At 59.5% G+C, this 14,381-nt stretch overlaps 1 protein-coding gene across 2 annotated transcripts in view; it reads left to right on the forward strand.

Annotated features, from left to right (window-relative positions):
* The window catches only part of SLC25A42 (solute carrier family 25 member 42), a 29,473-nt gene extending 19,066 nt beyond the window's left edge, over window positions 1-10,407 (forward strand). The window contains exons 2-9 of one of the 2 annotated variants that reach the window (XM_064175197.1): window positions 59-181; window positions 1,540-1,651; window positions 4,513-4,538; window positions 5,230-5,396; window positions 6,026-6,142; window positions 6,935-7,086; window positions 8,780-9,101; window positions 9,412-10,407. In XM_064175197.1, the coding sequence (XP_064031267.1) occupies window positions 98-181; window positions 1,540-1,651; window positions 4,513-4,538; window positions 5,230-5,396; window positions 6,026-6,142; window positions 6,935-7,086; window positions 8,780-9,101; window positions 9,412-9,439 (1,008 nt within the window). In that variant the 5' untranslated portion in view covers window positions 59-97 and the 3' untranslated portion in view covers window positions 9,440-10,407. The remainder of the gene's footprint in view (window positions 1-58; window positions 182-1,539; window positions 1,652-4,512; window positions 4,539-5,229; window positions 5,397-6,025; window positions 6,143-6,934; window positions 7,087-8,779; window positions 9,102-9,411) is intronic. The other variant, XM_064175198.1, reaches the window with a different exon arrangement.
* Window positions 10,408-14,381: the final 3,974 nt, after the last annotated feature.

Here is a 14,381-nt window from a genome sequence, read left to right on the forward strand (position 1 = left end):
CACAAGGAGCTGCACCTGATGCTAAATGTTGCTTTTTCCCCTCCTCTTCTCCCCTCAGGAGCTGTAGCTCTGCTGCCCACTTGGAAGTGCAACTGGTATGGGTAATGGTGTGAGAGAAGCTGCAGTGGATTTCAAAGGGCAGGATGTGGAGCCAGTGCCAGCAACACAGCTCCCAGCAGAGGTAAGAGCAGGAGGGTGCTGGATGTGGGCAGAGGGCTGGAGAGGTTGTGGCTGCTCTGTAGAGGGCAGAGGTAAGAGCAGGAGGGTGCTGGATGTGGGCAGGGGGCTGGAGAGGTTGTGGCTGCTCTACAGAGGGCAGAGGTAAGAGGAGGAGGCTGCTGGATGTGGGCAGAGGGCAGAGGTAAGAGCAGGAGGGTGCTGGATGTGGGCAGAGGGCAGAGGTAAGAGCAGGAGGCTGCTGGATGTGGGCAGAGGGCTGGAGAGGTTGTGACTGCTCTGCCACATCATCTCAGCAGGCTTTGGGCTGTGGAGCCCTGGAGGAGCTGTGTGTGTGGAAGCCTCTCCAGGGCTACCTTCTGCCTTCCCTGGGGATGGGCAGGCAGTTGCAGCCCTCTGAGCAGAGCCCTGGGCATCGTTCCCAGCTGGCAGGGCTGCCCAGGTCCTTGTCCTTGGTGGCAGAGCTGGGAAGAGAGCCCTGCAGCCTGGGCTCCTGCTGCTGTTGCCATCCTGCTGTTAGAGGCAGGGCGAGGAGGTGATGCTGAGCCTTGCTCTGCCCAGAGCCCAGGCTGAAGTTCACCTCTGCATGGCTGCCCCTTAGCTTTGGCACCAGGCAGGCAGGGCTGGGGAGGGAGAACTGAGCTGAACCACAGCTTCTTGGCAGTAAACATTAACTGTGGAGCTGGGCAAGGTGCTGGGCAAGGGGAAAGTGTTCCCTGCTGGGGGAGACCACAGAGTTACTGTTGCTCAGCCTGGGCTGGCAGTCAGAACCTTCCTGGGCTTAGCCTTCAAGTGAGCCACCTGCTTTGTGCCCATCTGTTGGGAGAAGCTGTGGCAGGAGGATGCATGGCAGAGCCTGTTCCATTCCCTTGGGACTAGGAGGAAACCTGCCTTGCTTTGCTGGTGGGCTGTGAGGAGCAGTGTGGGGGCAGGGCCTGGGTGTTGCTGTGAGGGGCAAGAAGCTGCCTGAGCCACGGGGAGAGAGTGGCTGAGCCTGTGGGGGTGGAAGCAGGAAGGTGCAGGAGGTGGCAGAGCTTGGACTTCACAGCTGGGCAGAGCAGCCCCAGCTTGGTGCTGCAGGATCTGAGCAGGACCTCAGTGCTTCAGGTTCTGAAGGGAGCTCTGCCCCAAGGCCTTGAGAGCAGCTAAAGGCTGCAGGTCCTAGAACCCTGGAAGGGCTCAGGTTGTCAGGGAGCTCAGAGCTCATCTCCTCCCACCCCCTGCCATGGGCAGGGACACCTCTCAGCTAGACTCAGCTGCTCAAGGCCTCATCCAGCTTGGCCTTGAGCATCCCCAGGGAGGAGGCAGCCACAGGCTCTGGCTGGGGTTGGCTGTGTCCTTCTGAGCAATGCTTTGTTCCAGGGCAACCAGGAGAAGAAGAAGGTCCTCAATTCCCTGATGTCTGGGGCCCTGGCTGGTGCTGTGGCTAAAACTGCTGTAGCTCCACTGGACAGGACAAAAATCATGTTTCAAGGTGAGTCCCCTTGGCTTTTGCTCCCTGCTTGTTAGGAGAACCCAAAGCAGCTGCTCTGCTCTGCTCAGCCAGCCTCTTCTCCAGGGTGCAGGCAGGGTGCAGGCAGAGCAGTGACACCAGCACAGTCAACTGAGTCTAAAACCTCTCCTTTGGCTCATGGGAGGCTGGTGGCAGGAGTCCATCAGCTGGGCAGCTCTTGGCTCCAAGCCTCCTGGTACTGAGCAAGAGCTTTGGTGTATCAGTGTGACACAGATGCACCTTGACAGGACAAGAGGCAACAGCCTCAAGCTGCCCCGGGGGAGGTTTAGGTTGGCTGTGAGGAACAATTTCTGGCCCCAAAGGCTTGCCATAAAGCCTGGCCCAGGCTGCCCAGGGCAGTGGTGGAGTCTCCATCCCTGGAAGGGGCTCAAAGCCATGGAGATGTGGTGCTGAGAGCTGTGCTTTGGTGGTGCCCTGGCAGTGCTGGGCTGAGGTTGGTCTGGAGCATCTCAAAGGTCTCCTCCAGCCTAAACAGCTCCCTGGTTCTGTGGTGCTGCTTTGGGACAGGTGCCTGTGGCTGGCCACATGCTGTGTGACATAAGGGACAGTTCTGGGGCACACTGCCAAAGCAGCATCTGAGAGGCTGGTTGGTAGCACTCCAGATGTCTCTGCTGGCCCTGGAGCTGGGGTGGCACTGGAAGGAGGTGCCTGAACCGTTGCAGCTTCCTGCTGAAGGCTGAGAGCGAGGCTGTGCCTGCCCTGGGGCTGGGAGGAGAAGCTCTGCAGGAGGCCCTGGAGCTGGAGCACCTCACTTGGTGTTCCTGAGCCTTTCCTCATCTGTGTGACTGAGGATGAAGTCCATGCAGCTGGAACTGGAGGCATTGGGCAGGGCTGTGGGGGGGGGGAGGAGAGGCTCAGCCTCAAGGTGTTGAGGTCCTGGTGGCAGTGCAGGAGCTGCCAGCCAGGGCTGGTCCCAAAGAGCAGTGCAGAGTGCAGCAGGCATGGGGGAAGGGTGGGGAGGGGAAGCCAAGAAGCTTCAGTCTGGTTGACATCCCAGATATTAAATGCAAAGGGGAAGGTTTAACCTAATCCCTGGATGAGATTTGGGTTTTTGAGTTGACTCTCAGCTGCCCTGGGCTTGGTTGGCAGCAGGAAGGGGGTGAAGCTGTGGGCAGCTAAAGCCTGAGCTGGCTGCAGGCTGGCAGCAGATGCTGAGGATGTGCTGTGCTTTCTTCAGCAGGGTCAAAACACTTTGGTTCAGCTGAGGTTGGGCATGTCACAAGCAAAGGGAGGGAGGAGGTGAGGGTGGAGGCTGCAAGGAGTCAGCAGCTGCCCATGGGAATCATCTTCCCTGCCTGCAGAGCTGAGCTTGTCCCAGCGCTGCCTTTGGTCTGGCTCCTTAAGCTCCCTGCCAGGGGTGGGATTCAGATCATGGAATGGGTTAGGTTGGAAGGGACCTCAAGGATCAGGCAAGTTCCACCTCCTGCTAGAACAGCTTGCTCAAGGCTTCATTCAACCTGGGGCTGAACAACTCCAGGGAGGTTGTGGAGCACAGAAGCACCCAATGTGATCTTTGATCACATTGGGTGCTTCTGTGCTCCACAACCTCCCTGGGCAACCTGTGCCAGTGTCTCAGTACCCTCACTGTCAAGAATTTCTCCTTCATCTCCTTCCTCCCAGCTCAAAACCATTGTCCCTTGTCCTGACACTCCCAGCCCTTATCAGAAGTCCCTTCCCAGCTCTCCTGTAGCCCTCATGATAAAGAGAGTTTGGAAGCATTAAAGCCTTTCTTTATTCTAAAGCCTCTCTGTTTTCTCCTGCCTTCCCTCCCTCCCTTCCTCCCTGCCTTCCCCTCCTCCTGCCTTCCCCTTTCCTGCCTTCCCCTTTCCTGCCTTCCCCTTTCCTGCCTTCCCCTTTCCTGCCTTCCCCCTTTCCTGCCTTCCCCTTTCCTGCCTCCCCCTTTCCTGCCTCCCCTTTCCTGCCTTCCCCTTTCCTGCCTTCCCCTTTCCTGCCTTCCCCCTTTCCTGCCTTCCCCTTTCCTGCCTCCCCCTTTCCTGCCTCCCCTTTCCTGCCTCCCCCTTTCCTGCCTTCCCCTTTCCTGCCTTCCCCCTTTCCTGCCTTCCCCCTTTCCTGCCTTCCCCTTTCCTGCCTCCCCCTTTCCTTTCTTCCTCCCTTTCCTTTCTTCCTCCCTTTCCTTTCTTCCTCCCTTTCCTGCCTTCCCCTTTCCTGCCTTCCCCTTTCCTGCCTTCCCCTTTCCTGCCTTCCCCCTTTCCTGCCTTCCCCTCCTCCTGCCTCCCCCTTTCCTGCCTCCCCCTTTCCTTTCTTCCCCCTTTCCTTTCTTCCTCCCCTTCCTGCCTCCCCTTTTCCTGCCTCCCCCTTTCCTGCCTCCCCCTTTCCTGCCTCCCCCTTTCCTGCCTCCCCCTTTCCTGCCTCCCCCTTTCCTGCCTCCCCCTTTCCTGCCTCCCCCTTTCCTGCCTTCTCCCTTCCTGCCTTCCCCCTTCCCTTTCTTCCTCTCTTTCCTGCCTCCCCCTTTCCTGCCTTCCTCCCTTTCCTGCCTTCCTCCCTTTCCTGCCCTCCCCTTTCCTGCCTTCCCCTTTCCTGCCTCCCCCTTTCCTGCCTCCCCCTTTCCTGCCTCCCCCTTTCCTGCCCTCCCCCTTTCCTGCCTCCCCCTTTCCTGCCTCCCCCTTTCCTGCCTTCCCCCTTTCCTGCCTCCCCCTTTCCTGCCTCCCCCTTTCCTGCCTCCCCCTTTCCTGCCTCCCCCTTTCCTGCCTCCCCCTTTCCTGCCTCCCCCTTTCCTGCCTCAGCTTTACCCCTCTGTGGTTTCTTGGAGCTGTCTCAGTGCACTGCAAGATCTAATCCTTCTCTTTCTCATCTCTTTTCAGTGTCTTCAAAAAGATTCTCTGCCAAGGTGAGCTGCTGCTGCTGCTGCTGTCTGTCTCCTGTTGACCTGAGCTGTTTGATCCGTGGCACTGATGCCCCTCGAGCATCCTCTGCCTGCATGTAGTGGATTCTCTTGCTTGGGTTTCCTTAGCAGCACTTGCAGTGAGAGGGCAGAGAAGGGAAGAGCTTTTGCAGTGCTCCTCAGGACGTTGCTCTTCCCTGGGCATGGGTTTTATTCTGCTCTGTGCCTGGCACAGAGGAGCCTCAGTCCCTGCCCATGCTGCAGCTTCTGCCTGTGACATGACACTAACTGACAGAACCACAGGAGCCTGAGTCCAACCCCCCCACCCCTAACCCAGCAGGGCACCCACAGCCTGCCCAGGATCACCATGGCCAGGTGGGGTTGGAAGCTCTGCAGAGAAGGAGACTCCACAACCCCTCTGGGCAGCCTGCTCCAGGCCTCCAGCACCCTCACAGCGAACAAACAACCTCCCTGGGGGTGTTCAAGGCCAGGCTGGGTGAGGCCTCGAGCAGCTGAACCAACTTGGGAGGGTTGGAGGCTTCTGAGCATCGTTCAGCTGCTGCCAGCTCCTTGTGGCTGGGGTGGGTAGGAGGCCTTGGAGAGGTTAAGCCCTGGAGTCACCTTTTTGCCCCCTGGTATTGTCTGGGCTCCCTCTCACCACCACCTCCCTGTGTGCCCTTTGCTCCCTTGCCTGCAGGAAGCCTACAGGCTGATTTACCACACCTACCTCAACGAGGGCTTCTGGAGCCTCTGGAGAGGGAACTCAGCCACCATGGTCCGGGTGATCCCCTACGCTGCCATCCAGTTCTGTGCCCACGAGGAGTACAAGCAGCTCCTGGGCAGCTACTACGGCTTCCAGGGAAAGTAAGATGCAGCCTGGCTTTGGTCCTTGCAGAGGAGGAGGAGGAGGAGGAGGAGGAGGCTTGGAGCAGTCTGTGGGACCCAGAGAGCTCAGGGAGTGAGCAGGTGGCTGAGGTTCCCGAGCTGGCAGCTCTGTTGGCACAGGGTTGTGCTGCCTGCTCTCTGCAGGTGGCTTTGCAGGGTGTGTGAAGGGAGCCGAGCACAGGGCTGGGCTCTCCTCTGGCACAGGGGACAGCTTTGGGAGGAGGAGTCCCTGTCCCCTAGAGGCATGAGCAAGAAGTGGCCTAGACGCTGAGTGGGCACCTCCCTGTGCAGGCAAAACTGAGAGAGAGAAGCAACAGGATCCAGCCTGGCACTGCCACCTGAGCTGGGCACGGGGGCTGAGCCTCCTGCTCTGTGCCAGGTGGTGTCTGAGCCACCCCAAGGCAGCTTTGCTGCCCTCACCACAGCTTTCCTCTTGAGCCTCCATCACAGATAGCAACTCACAGCCCACCCCACCCCCCCGCAGCCCCCAGCAGCCTCTCCTGAGCGCACAGGCAGGGGGAGGGGTGCGGTAGGCGGCAGAGTAGAGCCGGGAGCCAGGCAGCATTTCCACCTCCAGGTGATGTCTTTGGTCTCTTCTCTCACCTCAGAGCGCTGAGTCCCTTCCCTCGATTCATTGCTGGCTCTCTGGCAGGCACCACGGCTGCCATCCTAACCTACCCCCTGGACATGGTCCGTGCCCGCATGGCTGTCACGCCGAAGGAGATGTAAGTGCCAAAGCAAGCAGGTACCAGCACCACCACCACCACCCCCCCCCAGGGCAGAAATTGCTCTTCAGGTCAGATGGGTTTTTTTATTCCCATTTTCTGGGTCACTTCTTGCTCAGAGCCTTTTGGTGTCACAAACCCCCTTAGAGCTGGGGTCTGAGTGCTGATGAAGCAAGCAGTGGGTGCAGGAGCTGGCAGCAGAGGTTGCTCTCTCCCCTGGTAGGGCTGGAGAGAGCTGGTGCTTGGCTTCTCCACTGCTGGGCAGGCTTCTGGACTCGGTGGTGATTCCTTCAGCAGGTCATAGAATCAGGCAGGTTGGAAGAGAGCTCCAAGCTCAAACAGCCTTTTGGTGTCACAAACCCCCTTAGAGCTGGGGTCTGAGTGCTGATGAAGCAAGCAGTGAGTGCAGGAGCTGGCAGCAGAGGTTGCTCTCTCCCCCAGCAGAGCCTGGGCACTGTGGCTCTGGGAGAGGGCAGGCAGCTTGTGGTGGTAGGGCTGGAGAGAGCTGGTGCTTGGCTTCTCCACTGCTGGGCAGGCTTCTGGACTCGGTGGTGATTCCTTCAGCAGGTCATAGAATCAGGCAGGTTGGAAGAGAGCTCCAAGCTCAAACAGCCCAACCCAGCCCCCAGCCAGACCATGGCACTCAGTGCCCCATTCAGGCTTGGCTTCAACACCTCCAGCCACGGCGACTTCACCACCTCCCTGGGCAGCCCATTCCAGTGCCAATCACTCTCTCTGCCAGCAGCTTCCTCCTCATATCAGGCTTTGGCTTTTCCCCCCTCCACCTGCTAGGTACAGCAACATTGTCCATGTCTTCATCCGAATATCCCGAGAGGAAGGGCTGAAGACCTTGTACAGAGGCTTCACTCCAACCATCCTGGGAGTCATCCCCTACGCTGGGCTCAGCTTCTTCACCTATGAGACGCTGAAGAAGCTGCATGCAGGTAAAGGCAGATGGAGCAGGGCAGGCTGTGGGAGCTGCCAGCACGGAGGGGTTGGGAGGGACCTCTGCAGCTCACCCGCTCCAAGCCCACTGCTAAAGCAGGGCACAGGCAGCAGCTTGCCCGGGGGCACGGTGGGCAGGTGGGGATGGAAGCTCTGCAGAGGAGGAGACTCCACAGGCACTCTGGGCAGCCTGCTCCAGAGAGCAGAGAGGGTCTCTGCTGTCAGCTCCTCTCTGCCCCCAGATCACAGCTCTTGCCCTGGGTGCTGTGGGTGCTGCAGGAGGCCCTTGCCCTGAGTGCTGTGGGTGCTGCAGGAGGCCCTTGCCCTGGGTGCTGTGGGTGCTGCAGGAAGCCCTTGCCCTGGGTGCTGTTGGCACTGTGAGAGACTCTCTGCTGTCAGCTTCTCTCTGCCCCCAGATCACAGCCCTTGCCCTGGGTGCTGTGGGTGCTGCAGGAGGCCCTTGCCCTGGGTGCTGTGGGTGCTGCAGGAGGCCCTTGCCCTGGGTGCTGTGGGTGCTGCAGGAGGCTCTTGCCCTGGGTGCTGTTGGCACTGTGAGAGACTCTCTGCTGTCAGCTTCTCTCTGCCCCCAGATCCCAGCCCTTGCCCTGGATGCTGTGGGCATTATGGGAAGCCCTTGCCCTGGGTACTGCAAGAGGCTCTTGCCCTGGGTGCCGTGGGCGCTGCAGGAGGCTCTCTGCTGTCAGCTCCTCTCTCCCCCCAGATTCCAGTCCTTGCCCTGGGTGCCATGGGTGCTGCAGGAGGCCCTTGCCCTGGGTGCTGTGGGTGCTGTGGGAAGCCCTTGCCCTGGGTGCCATGGGCACTACAGAAAGCCCTTGCCCTGGGTGCCGTGGGTGCTGCAGGATGCCCTTGCCCTGGGCACCATGGGTGCTGCAGGATGCCTTGGGTGCCGTGGGTGCTGCAGGAGGCTCTCAGCTGCTCTCTTCCCGCAGATCCCAGCCCTTGCCCTGGGTGCCGTGGGTGCTGCAGGATGCCCTTGCCCTGGGTGCCATGGGCACTGCAGGATACCCTTGCCCTGGGTGCCGTGGGCACTGCAGCATGCCCTTGCCCTGGGTGCCATGGGCGCTGCAGGATGCCCTTGCCCTGGGTGCTGTGGGCACTGCGGGAGGCTCTCAGCTGCTCTCTCCCCACAGATCCCAGCCCTTGCCCTGGGTGCCTTGGGTGCTGCAGGATGCCCTTGCCCTGGGTGCCGTGGGCGCTGCAGGATGCCCTTGTCCTGGGTGCCATGGGCACTACAGAAAGCCCTTGCCCTGGGTGCCATGGGCACTACAGAAAGCCCTTGCCCTGGGTGCCATGGGCGCTGCAGGATGCCCTTGCCCTGGGTGCCATGGGCACTACAGCATGCCCTTGCCCTGGGTGCCATGGGCACTGCAGGATGCCCTTGCCCTGGGTGCCATGGGCACTACAGAAAGCCCTTGCCCTGGGTGCCGTGGGCGCTGCAGGATGCCCTTGCCCTGGGTGCCGTGGGCGCTGCAGGATGCCCTTGCCCTGGGTGCCACGGGCACTGCAGGATACCCTTGCCCTGGGTGCCGTGGGCGCTGCAGGATGCCCTTGCCCTGGGTGCCACGGGCACTGCAGGATACCCTTGCCCTGGGTGCCATGGGCACTGCAGGAAGCCCTTGCCCTGGGTGCCGTGGGCGCTGCGGGAGGCTCTCAGCTGCTCTCTCCCCGCAGATCACAGCGGCAGGGCGCAGCCCTCCCCCGCCGAGCGGCTGCTGTTCGGAGCGTGTGCGGGGCTGATCGGGCAGTCTGCCTCCTACCCGCTGGACGTGGTGCGGCGCCGCATGCAGACGGCAGGGGTGCTGGGGCACACCTACGGCTCCATCCTGCGCACCATGCAGGAGATCGTCCGCGAAGAGGGACTCGTCCGGGGCCTCTACAAAGGGCTCAGCATGAACTGGGTGAAGGGCCCCATCGCGGTGGGCATCAGCTTCACCACCTTCGACCTGACTCAGATCCTGCTCCGCAAGCTGCAGCACAGCCCCGGCCCGCAGAGGTAGCAGCTGCCAGCTCCGCTGCCAGCCTGGCACCCTTAGGGCAGTGCTGACCTCCCCCTCTCTCTTCACACCTGCTCTGCTGCAGCTGCCATCTCCCCTCCTTCGGTTGGGTTTGGCTTTGTTCTCGGTTGGTTTGGTTTGGTGGTTTCTTTTTTTCCCCTCCCCCTCTTGTTGGATTTTGTTTTTTCCTCTTGGTGTTTTGGGTTGGTTTTTTGTTGCTGTTGTTTGTTGTTCCATGAACCTCTGAATCATTTGGAAGCCTCCACCTGAGACTTAACTTCTTCCCCTGAACCGAGTTTCTTCTTCCAGTCCTGCAAACTTGAGGCCTCTGAAGTAGCTGCTTGAAGCCTTCTGGTGTGGTAGGAGTGGAGCTTCTCAAACTGACCTCTGCTGCTGCTGCTGGCTCCTCACCTGTGGATGATGAACGAGAGGACTCAGTGCTGCTGGGATGAGCCCCTGGAGCTTGGAGGGGGGGCTGACTGCTGCTCCTGGCAAGCAGTTTTTGGCTACTGACCACATCTTAGCTGGAGGCAGGCTGCCAAGTGCAATATTCCCAGGCAGTCCTTAGGGAATTGCAGATTCCTCTGACCTGGGAGCAGCAGGACGCAGCAGGATCGGACAGGTCTTTTGTTCTGGAAGTGGAATGTGAGCCCCAGCTGGAACTGCTGCCCTTTCCCTGCTGTTCTCCTGGTTTCTGGTTTGGATTCCATCCTGTGCCCCACGCCTGCAGCCTGCCTCTGAGCTCCCCAGCGCCTGCGGGCAGCAGGGAGGGAGATCGTGAGCGGTTTGCAGGTCCCTTTCTGACGCCTCTGGGCAGTGCTGGTGAGCAGAGGCTGTGCCTGCAGTCACAGACCCGATGGAGTGGAGCTGCAGTCGTGCTTTTGAGGGGCACATCCTCTCCTCTGCCGGAGTCACCTCAGCCTGTGCTGTCCACGCACTGAGGAATCTCCACGCTGCAGCCTTCAGCAGTGTTCTCCTGTCAGCGTTGCTGCTGCTGCTGCACGATGCAAGAACAAACACCCCCAAGCCCTGTGGCTGCAGCCTGGGAGCTGACCCAAGCTGCTGTCCCTGCTTCTCAGCAACCTTCTTGTCTCTCGGTGCCTGCTCTCTAGGTTGTTGCCACCTCCCGTTTGTTTCTCCACCCTCCCCCCCCCACAACCCAGACCTTTTATTCCTGGAGTTCCTTCTGGGCCAGTTGAGTCCTTGGGAAAACAGGATTTGACCCCCCAGAAATGCTACCCAGGGCCAATCCTTGCAGCAAAACCCTTTTGACTCTTTGGTTCCAAGCAGTTTTCAGGCAAAATGGAGACTTTATTTGGGGGGGGGGGGTTGGGGTGGGGAAGTTGTTTTGTTTGCTTGTTCCGCTGCCTCTGTTCAGTTTGGAGCACAGGAGAGGTCAGAGCAAACTTCAGGCTTGTCTGAGGAGGCTCAGGTTATGTAAGCCAAGCTCAGACAAATCCCTTTTGCAGCTGGTTAAGAGGCCACGGTGGAGCAAAGGAAACAAAACAAAGCAGCAATTCAAAGCTGCCCCTTTCTGGTGGTTGCTTCTTAGCTGTTGGAGCCTTGAACCTTATCTCGGGGCTGAAGGAATGGGCTCGGAGGTAGCTGCACAACCGGTAGGAAGAGCTTTCTTTTCCCCTCCCTTCCCCTCCCCCTCTCTGTTTCTCTTTGCACTTGTACTTTTTGGGAGAGCACTGCTTGCTTCTGATGCCAAATAATTCCCGAGGGATTGAGTCCCTGCACTCCCATGTGGTGGGCAGGGGCAGTGTGCTGCAGTATTGTGTGCGTGGTGCCCCCAGGACCTACCTGGGGGCCGTTGGACTCCAGTGGTTGGGGTGTTGGCCTCAGCCTTTCCCTCCTCCTTGCCCACAGATGCTGATCTTCTGTCCTGAAGCTTGCCTGCAGTCACTGCTTGACCTGTCACTGAGGTGGTGATGTTCAGAGAGCCACAAGAGCTCTGCCTGGGCTGGGTTTTGCTGCTGGATGGTGGTCAAAGCTCTCCTCTTTGGCTGCAGGAAGTTTTGGTCAGTCCTCTGCTCTCTTTTCTCCAATGGAGAAGCCAATTTACTTCTGCTCTTGTCTTTAGCTCCTCTGGCCCAGTGAGGAAGTCCCCAGGCAGCTGCCCCCTGCACCAGCAGCAAGGTGCAGGCCAGCAGCGAGGTCTCAGCCCTCGACTCTGCCTGGCTGTGCCCAGCCCATGCCAGCTTCTTGCCCAGCTTGGAGGCTGCCAGCTCGAAGCACAGAGCTTTCTGCACAGCCCATGGGTGCACTGTGAAGACAAGAGGAAGCTTGAGCTGTGGCATCCAGGCTTGGGCAGGCTCCTTTGCTGCCCAGCACAGGAGGTCATCTGAGAAGGCAGCTCAGGAGATGCTGAGCTTGGCTGAGCTCCGATAGCAGCAGAAGTGGATTCACTGCTGCTGGGTGCTGGCTCAGCAAGGCTTTGCACTGCCTGGCCTCTTGCTTGGCTCTGAAGGGGAGGGCAGATCTGTGCAGGTCCCCACCTCAGGAGTGTGTGAAACCAAGGGGGAGCCCATGGAGGAGGCACCTCCTGGCTGGCTGACCCTGGCATCGCCCAGCCTGCAGCTGGAGCTCGGTGCAGGCAGCAGATCTGGAGCTGGGCACTCCAAGCTGGAGCACAGCCAGACTTGGAAGCCCTGGGCTCAGAGAACTTGTTCCTGGCTTAGCAGCTGCCCCAGATCTGAATTCAGTGGACCCTGGGGCCAAGCACATGGCTCCAAGTGCTGGAGGCTGAGTGGTTATCCAGAGACAGAGCTCTGAGTGCAGTCTGGAAGGGTTTGGAGCTTTTGTTTCCTGGGCAGAAGCGTTCAGTAACTGTTAACTGCTTTGGAGAGGGTTAAATAGCCTTGGTGGGGGGTGTCCTCCTTCGGTTCCAATGTAGGCAAGGAGGAGCAGAGTGTTCTCTTCCCTTCTCTTAATCCCTGCGTGATTGCCACATGTTCCAGATCTCTGCTGCCTGGAATGAGTGCCCGAGGAGCTTTGGGCGTGCTTTGGACAGGGAAGGTGGCTGGATGAGGGCCAGGAAGGTTCACTGCCTTCAGCTTGGACTGAAGGAGACAAAGTCTAACAGGAATATTCCCCAGCTGACCTCTTTAGAGCATCTTTTCTACCACAAATTCCCTCTTTTTTTTTTTCCCACTTCATTCTCCTCAGACCCTTTTATCTCCACCTTCCTCACAGCCCCTTCGTGCTTCACCACCAAACATTCATCCTGTGCTGGATTGGGTTGGAGTTTTTTTCCCCCTCTTGGTTGCTTTCCCTCTCTCCCTCTACACCCTCAGCCTTGCACTTAGCACTTCCAGGAAAGTCAGGGCCAAGGAAATGGCAAATTTCCATCTCTGAGAGCAGCACCCAAACAGCCCAGCTCCGGAGCTGCTGCTTCCCTTCCTCCCTTTCTTCCTTCCTTCCCTTCCTTCCTCCCTCACTCCCTCTCTTCCCTCCCTTCCTTCCTCCCTCCCTCCCTTCCTTCCTCCCTCCCTCCCTCCCTCCCTCCCTTCCTTCCTTCCTTCCTTCCTTCCTTCCTTCCTTCCTTCCTTCCTTCCTTCCTTCCTTCCTTCCTTCCTTCCTTCCTTCCTTCCTTCCTTCCTTCCTTCCTTCCTCCCTCCCTCCCTCCCTCCCTCCCTCCCTCCCTCCCTCCCTCCCTCTCTTCCCTTCCTTCCCTCTTCACTTCCTCTCCCCCTTCCCTTCCTTCCCCACTTCCCCTTCCTTCCCCCCTCCCCCTTTCCCCTTCATTCCCTCCTCTCCTCTGCTTTCTTCCCCCCTCCATCTTTCCCTTCCTTTCTCCCCCTCCCCTCCCTTCCTCTCCTCTCTCCTCTCTCCTCTCTCCTCTCTCCTCTCTCCTCTCTCCTCTCTCCTCTCTCCTCTCTCCTCTCTCCTCTCTCCTCTCTCCTCTCTCCTCTCTCCTCTCTCCCCTCTCTCCTCTCTCCTCTCTCCTCTCTCTCCTCTCTCCTCTCTCCTCTCTCCTCTCTCCTCTCTCCTCTCTCCCCTCCTCTCCCAGGGGTGCTGGTGAAGGGGGAGGGAGAAGTTGGAGGCCTTTGGGGGGAGTGGGAGCAGAAAGTTTGCTGGAAGGTTTCTCAAGGTCCAGCCTCATCCCTTGGCTCCTCCCAGCACTTTGCCTTCACGGTGCTGCTGGTTGGTACCTCTGTTGGTACCTCCACCTCATGCCCACTTGCTCTCAGAGGTGGCCTGGGAAGAGCTGCTGGGAGGATCACTAAAGGAACTTGGAGTATGCAAGAGGTGGGACCTGAGCTGGCTTCTTGCAGCCTCCTTTGCCCTGTGTGCCCTGTGCAGACCTCTGCCAGGTCCCTGGGGAGGTGCAGAGCTGGCTGGTGGCTGGCAGGGTCAGGAGAAGGAGGTGCAGCCTCCTGAGGCAGGAAGCCATGGGGTGGGCACTGTGGCATTGGTGCTCCCTGGGAGCTCCCCTGGGGCAGTTTGTCACAGCTTCTCTGCAAAGGCAGTGGTGCCTCTGGCAGCTTCTCCTGGCCTTCCTCCTGGGAGGACCCCAGCACCATCATCCTCACCCTCTGGTGTCTTTAAGACAAAAGCAGATGAGGCATGAAAGGAAGCTCTGAGCAGAAACACTGTGGCAACCCCAAGCAAGCCTGGTGCCAGTCCTGGGTGGGCAGGAGGAGAAGACAGAGTGGACTCCTTCCCATGCCCTTGCCCTGGTATCTGGGTGGGCAAGAGGAGGAGAAGACAGAGTGAACTCCTTCCCCATGCCCTTGCCCTGGTGCCAGGGTGGGCAAGAGGAGGAGAAGACAGAGTGGACTCCTCCTCATGCCTTTTCCTCAGTGCCAGGGTGGGCAGGAGGAGGAGAAGACAGAGTGGACTCCTCCCCATGCCCTTGCCCTGGTATCTGGGTGGGCAAGAGGAGGAGAAGACAGAGTGAACTCCTTCCCCATGCCCTTGCCCTGGTGCCAGGGTGGGCAAGAGGAGGAGAAGACAGAGTGGACTCCTCCCCATGCCCTTGCCCTGGTGCCAGGGTGGGCAGGAGGAGGAGAAGACAGTGGACTCCTTCCCCTGCCCTTGCCCTGGTGCCAGGGTGGGCAGGAGGAGGAGAAGACAGAGTGGACTCCTCCCCATGCCCTTGCCCTGGTGCCAGGGTGGGCACTTGGGCTCTGGGCACAACCAGGAGGTACCTTATGGCCCCTCCTTGGCTGGAGTGGTCCAGAGGAGGAGGTGACCTCCCTCCAAACCAGCCTTGTCTTTGCTCTTGGGGCTCCCTTGCCCCTCTCCTCCTCCCCTCCCCCTTCCACTGCCAT

Source organism: Pogoniulus pusillus, chromosome 41 (genome assembly GCF_015220805.1).
Source record: "Pogoniulus pusillus isolate bPogPus1 chromosome 41, bPogPus1.pri, whole genome shotgun sequence".
NCBI lineage: Eukaryota > Metazoa > Chordata > Aves > Piciformes > Lybiidae > Pogoniulus > Pogoniulus pusillus.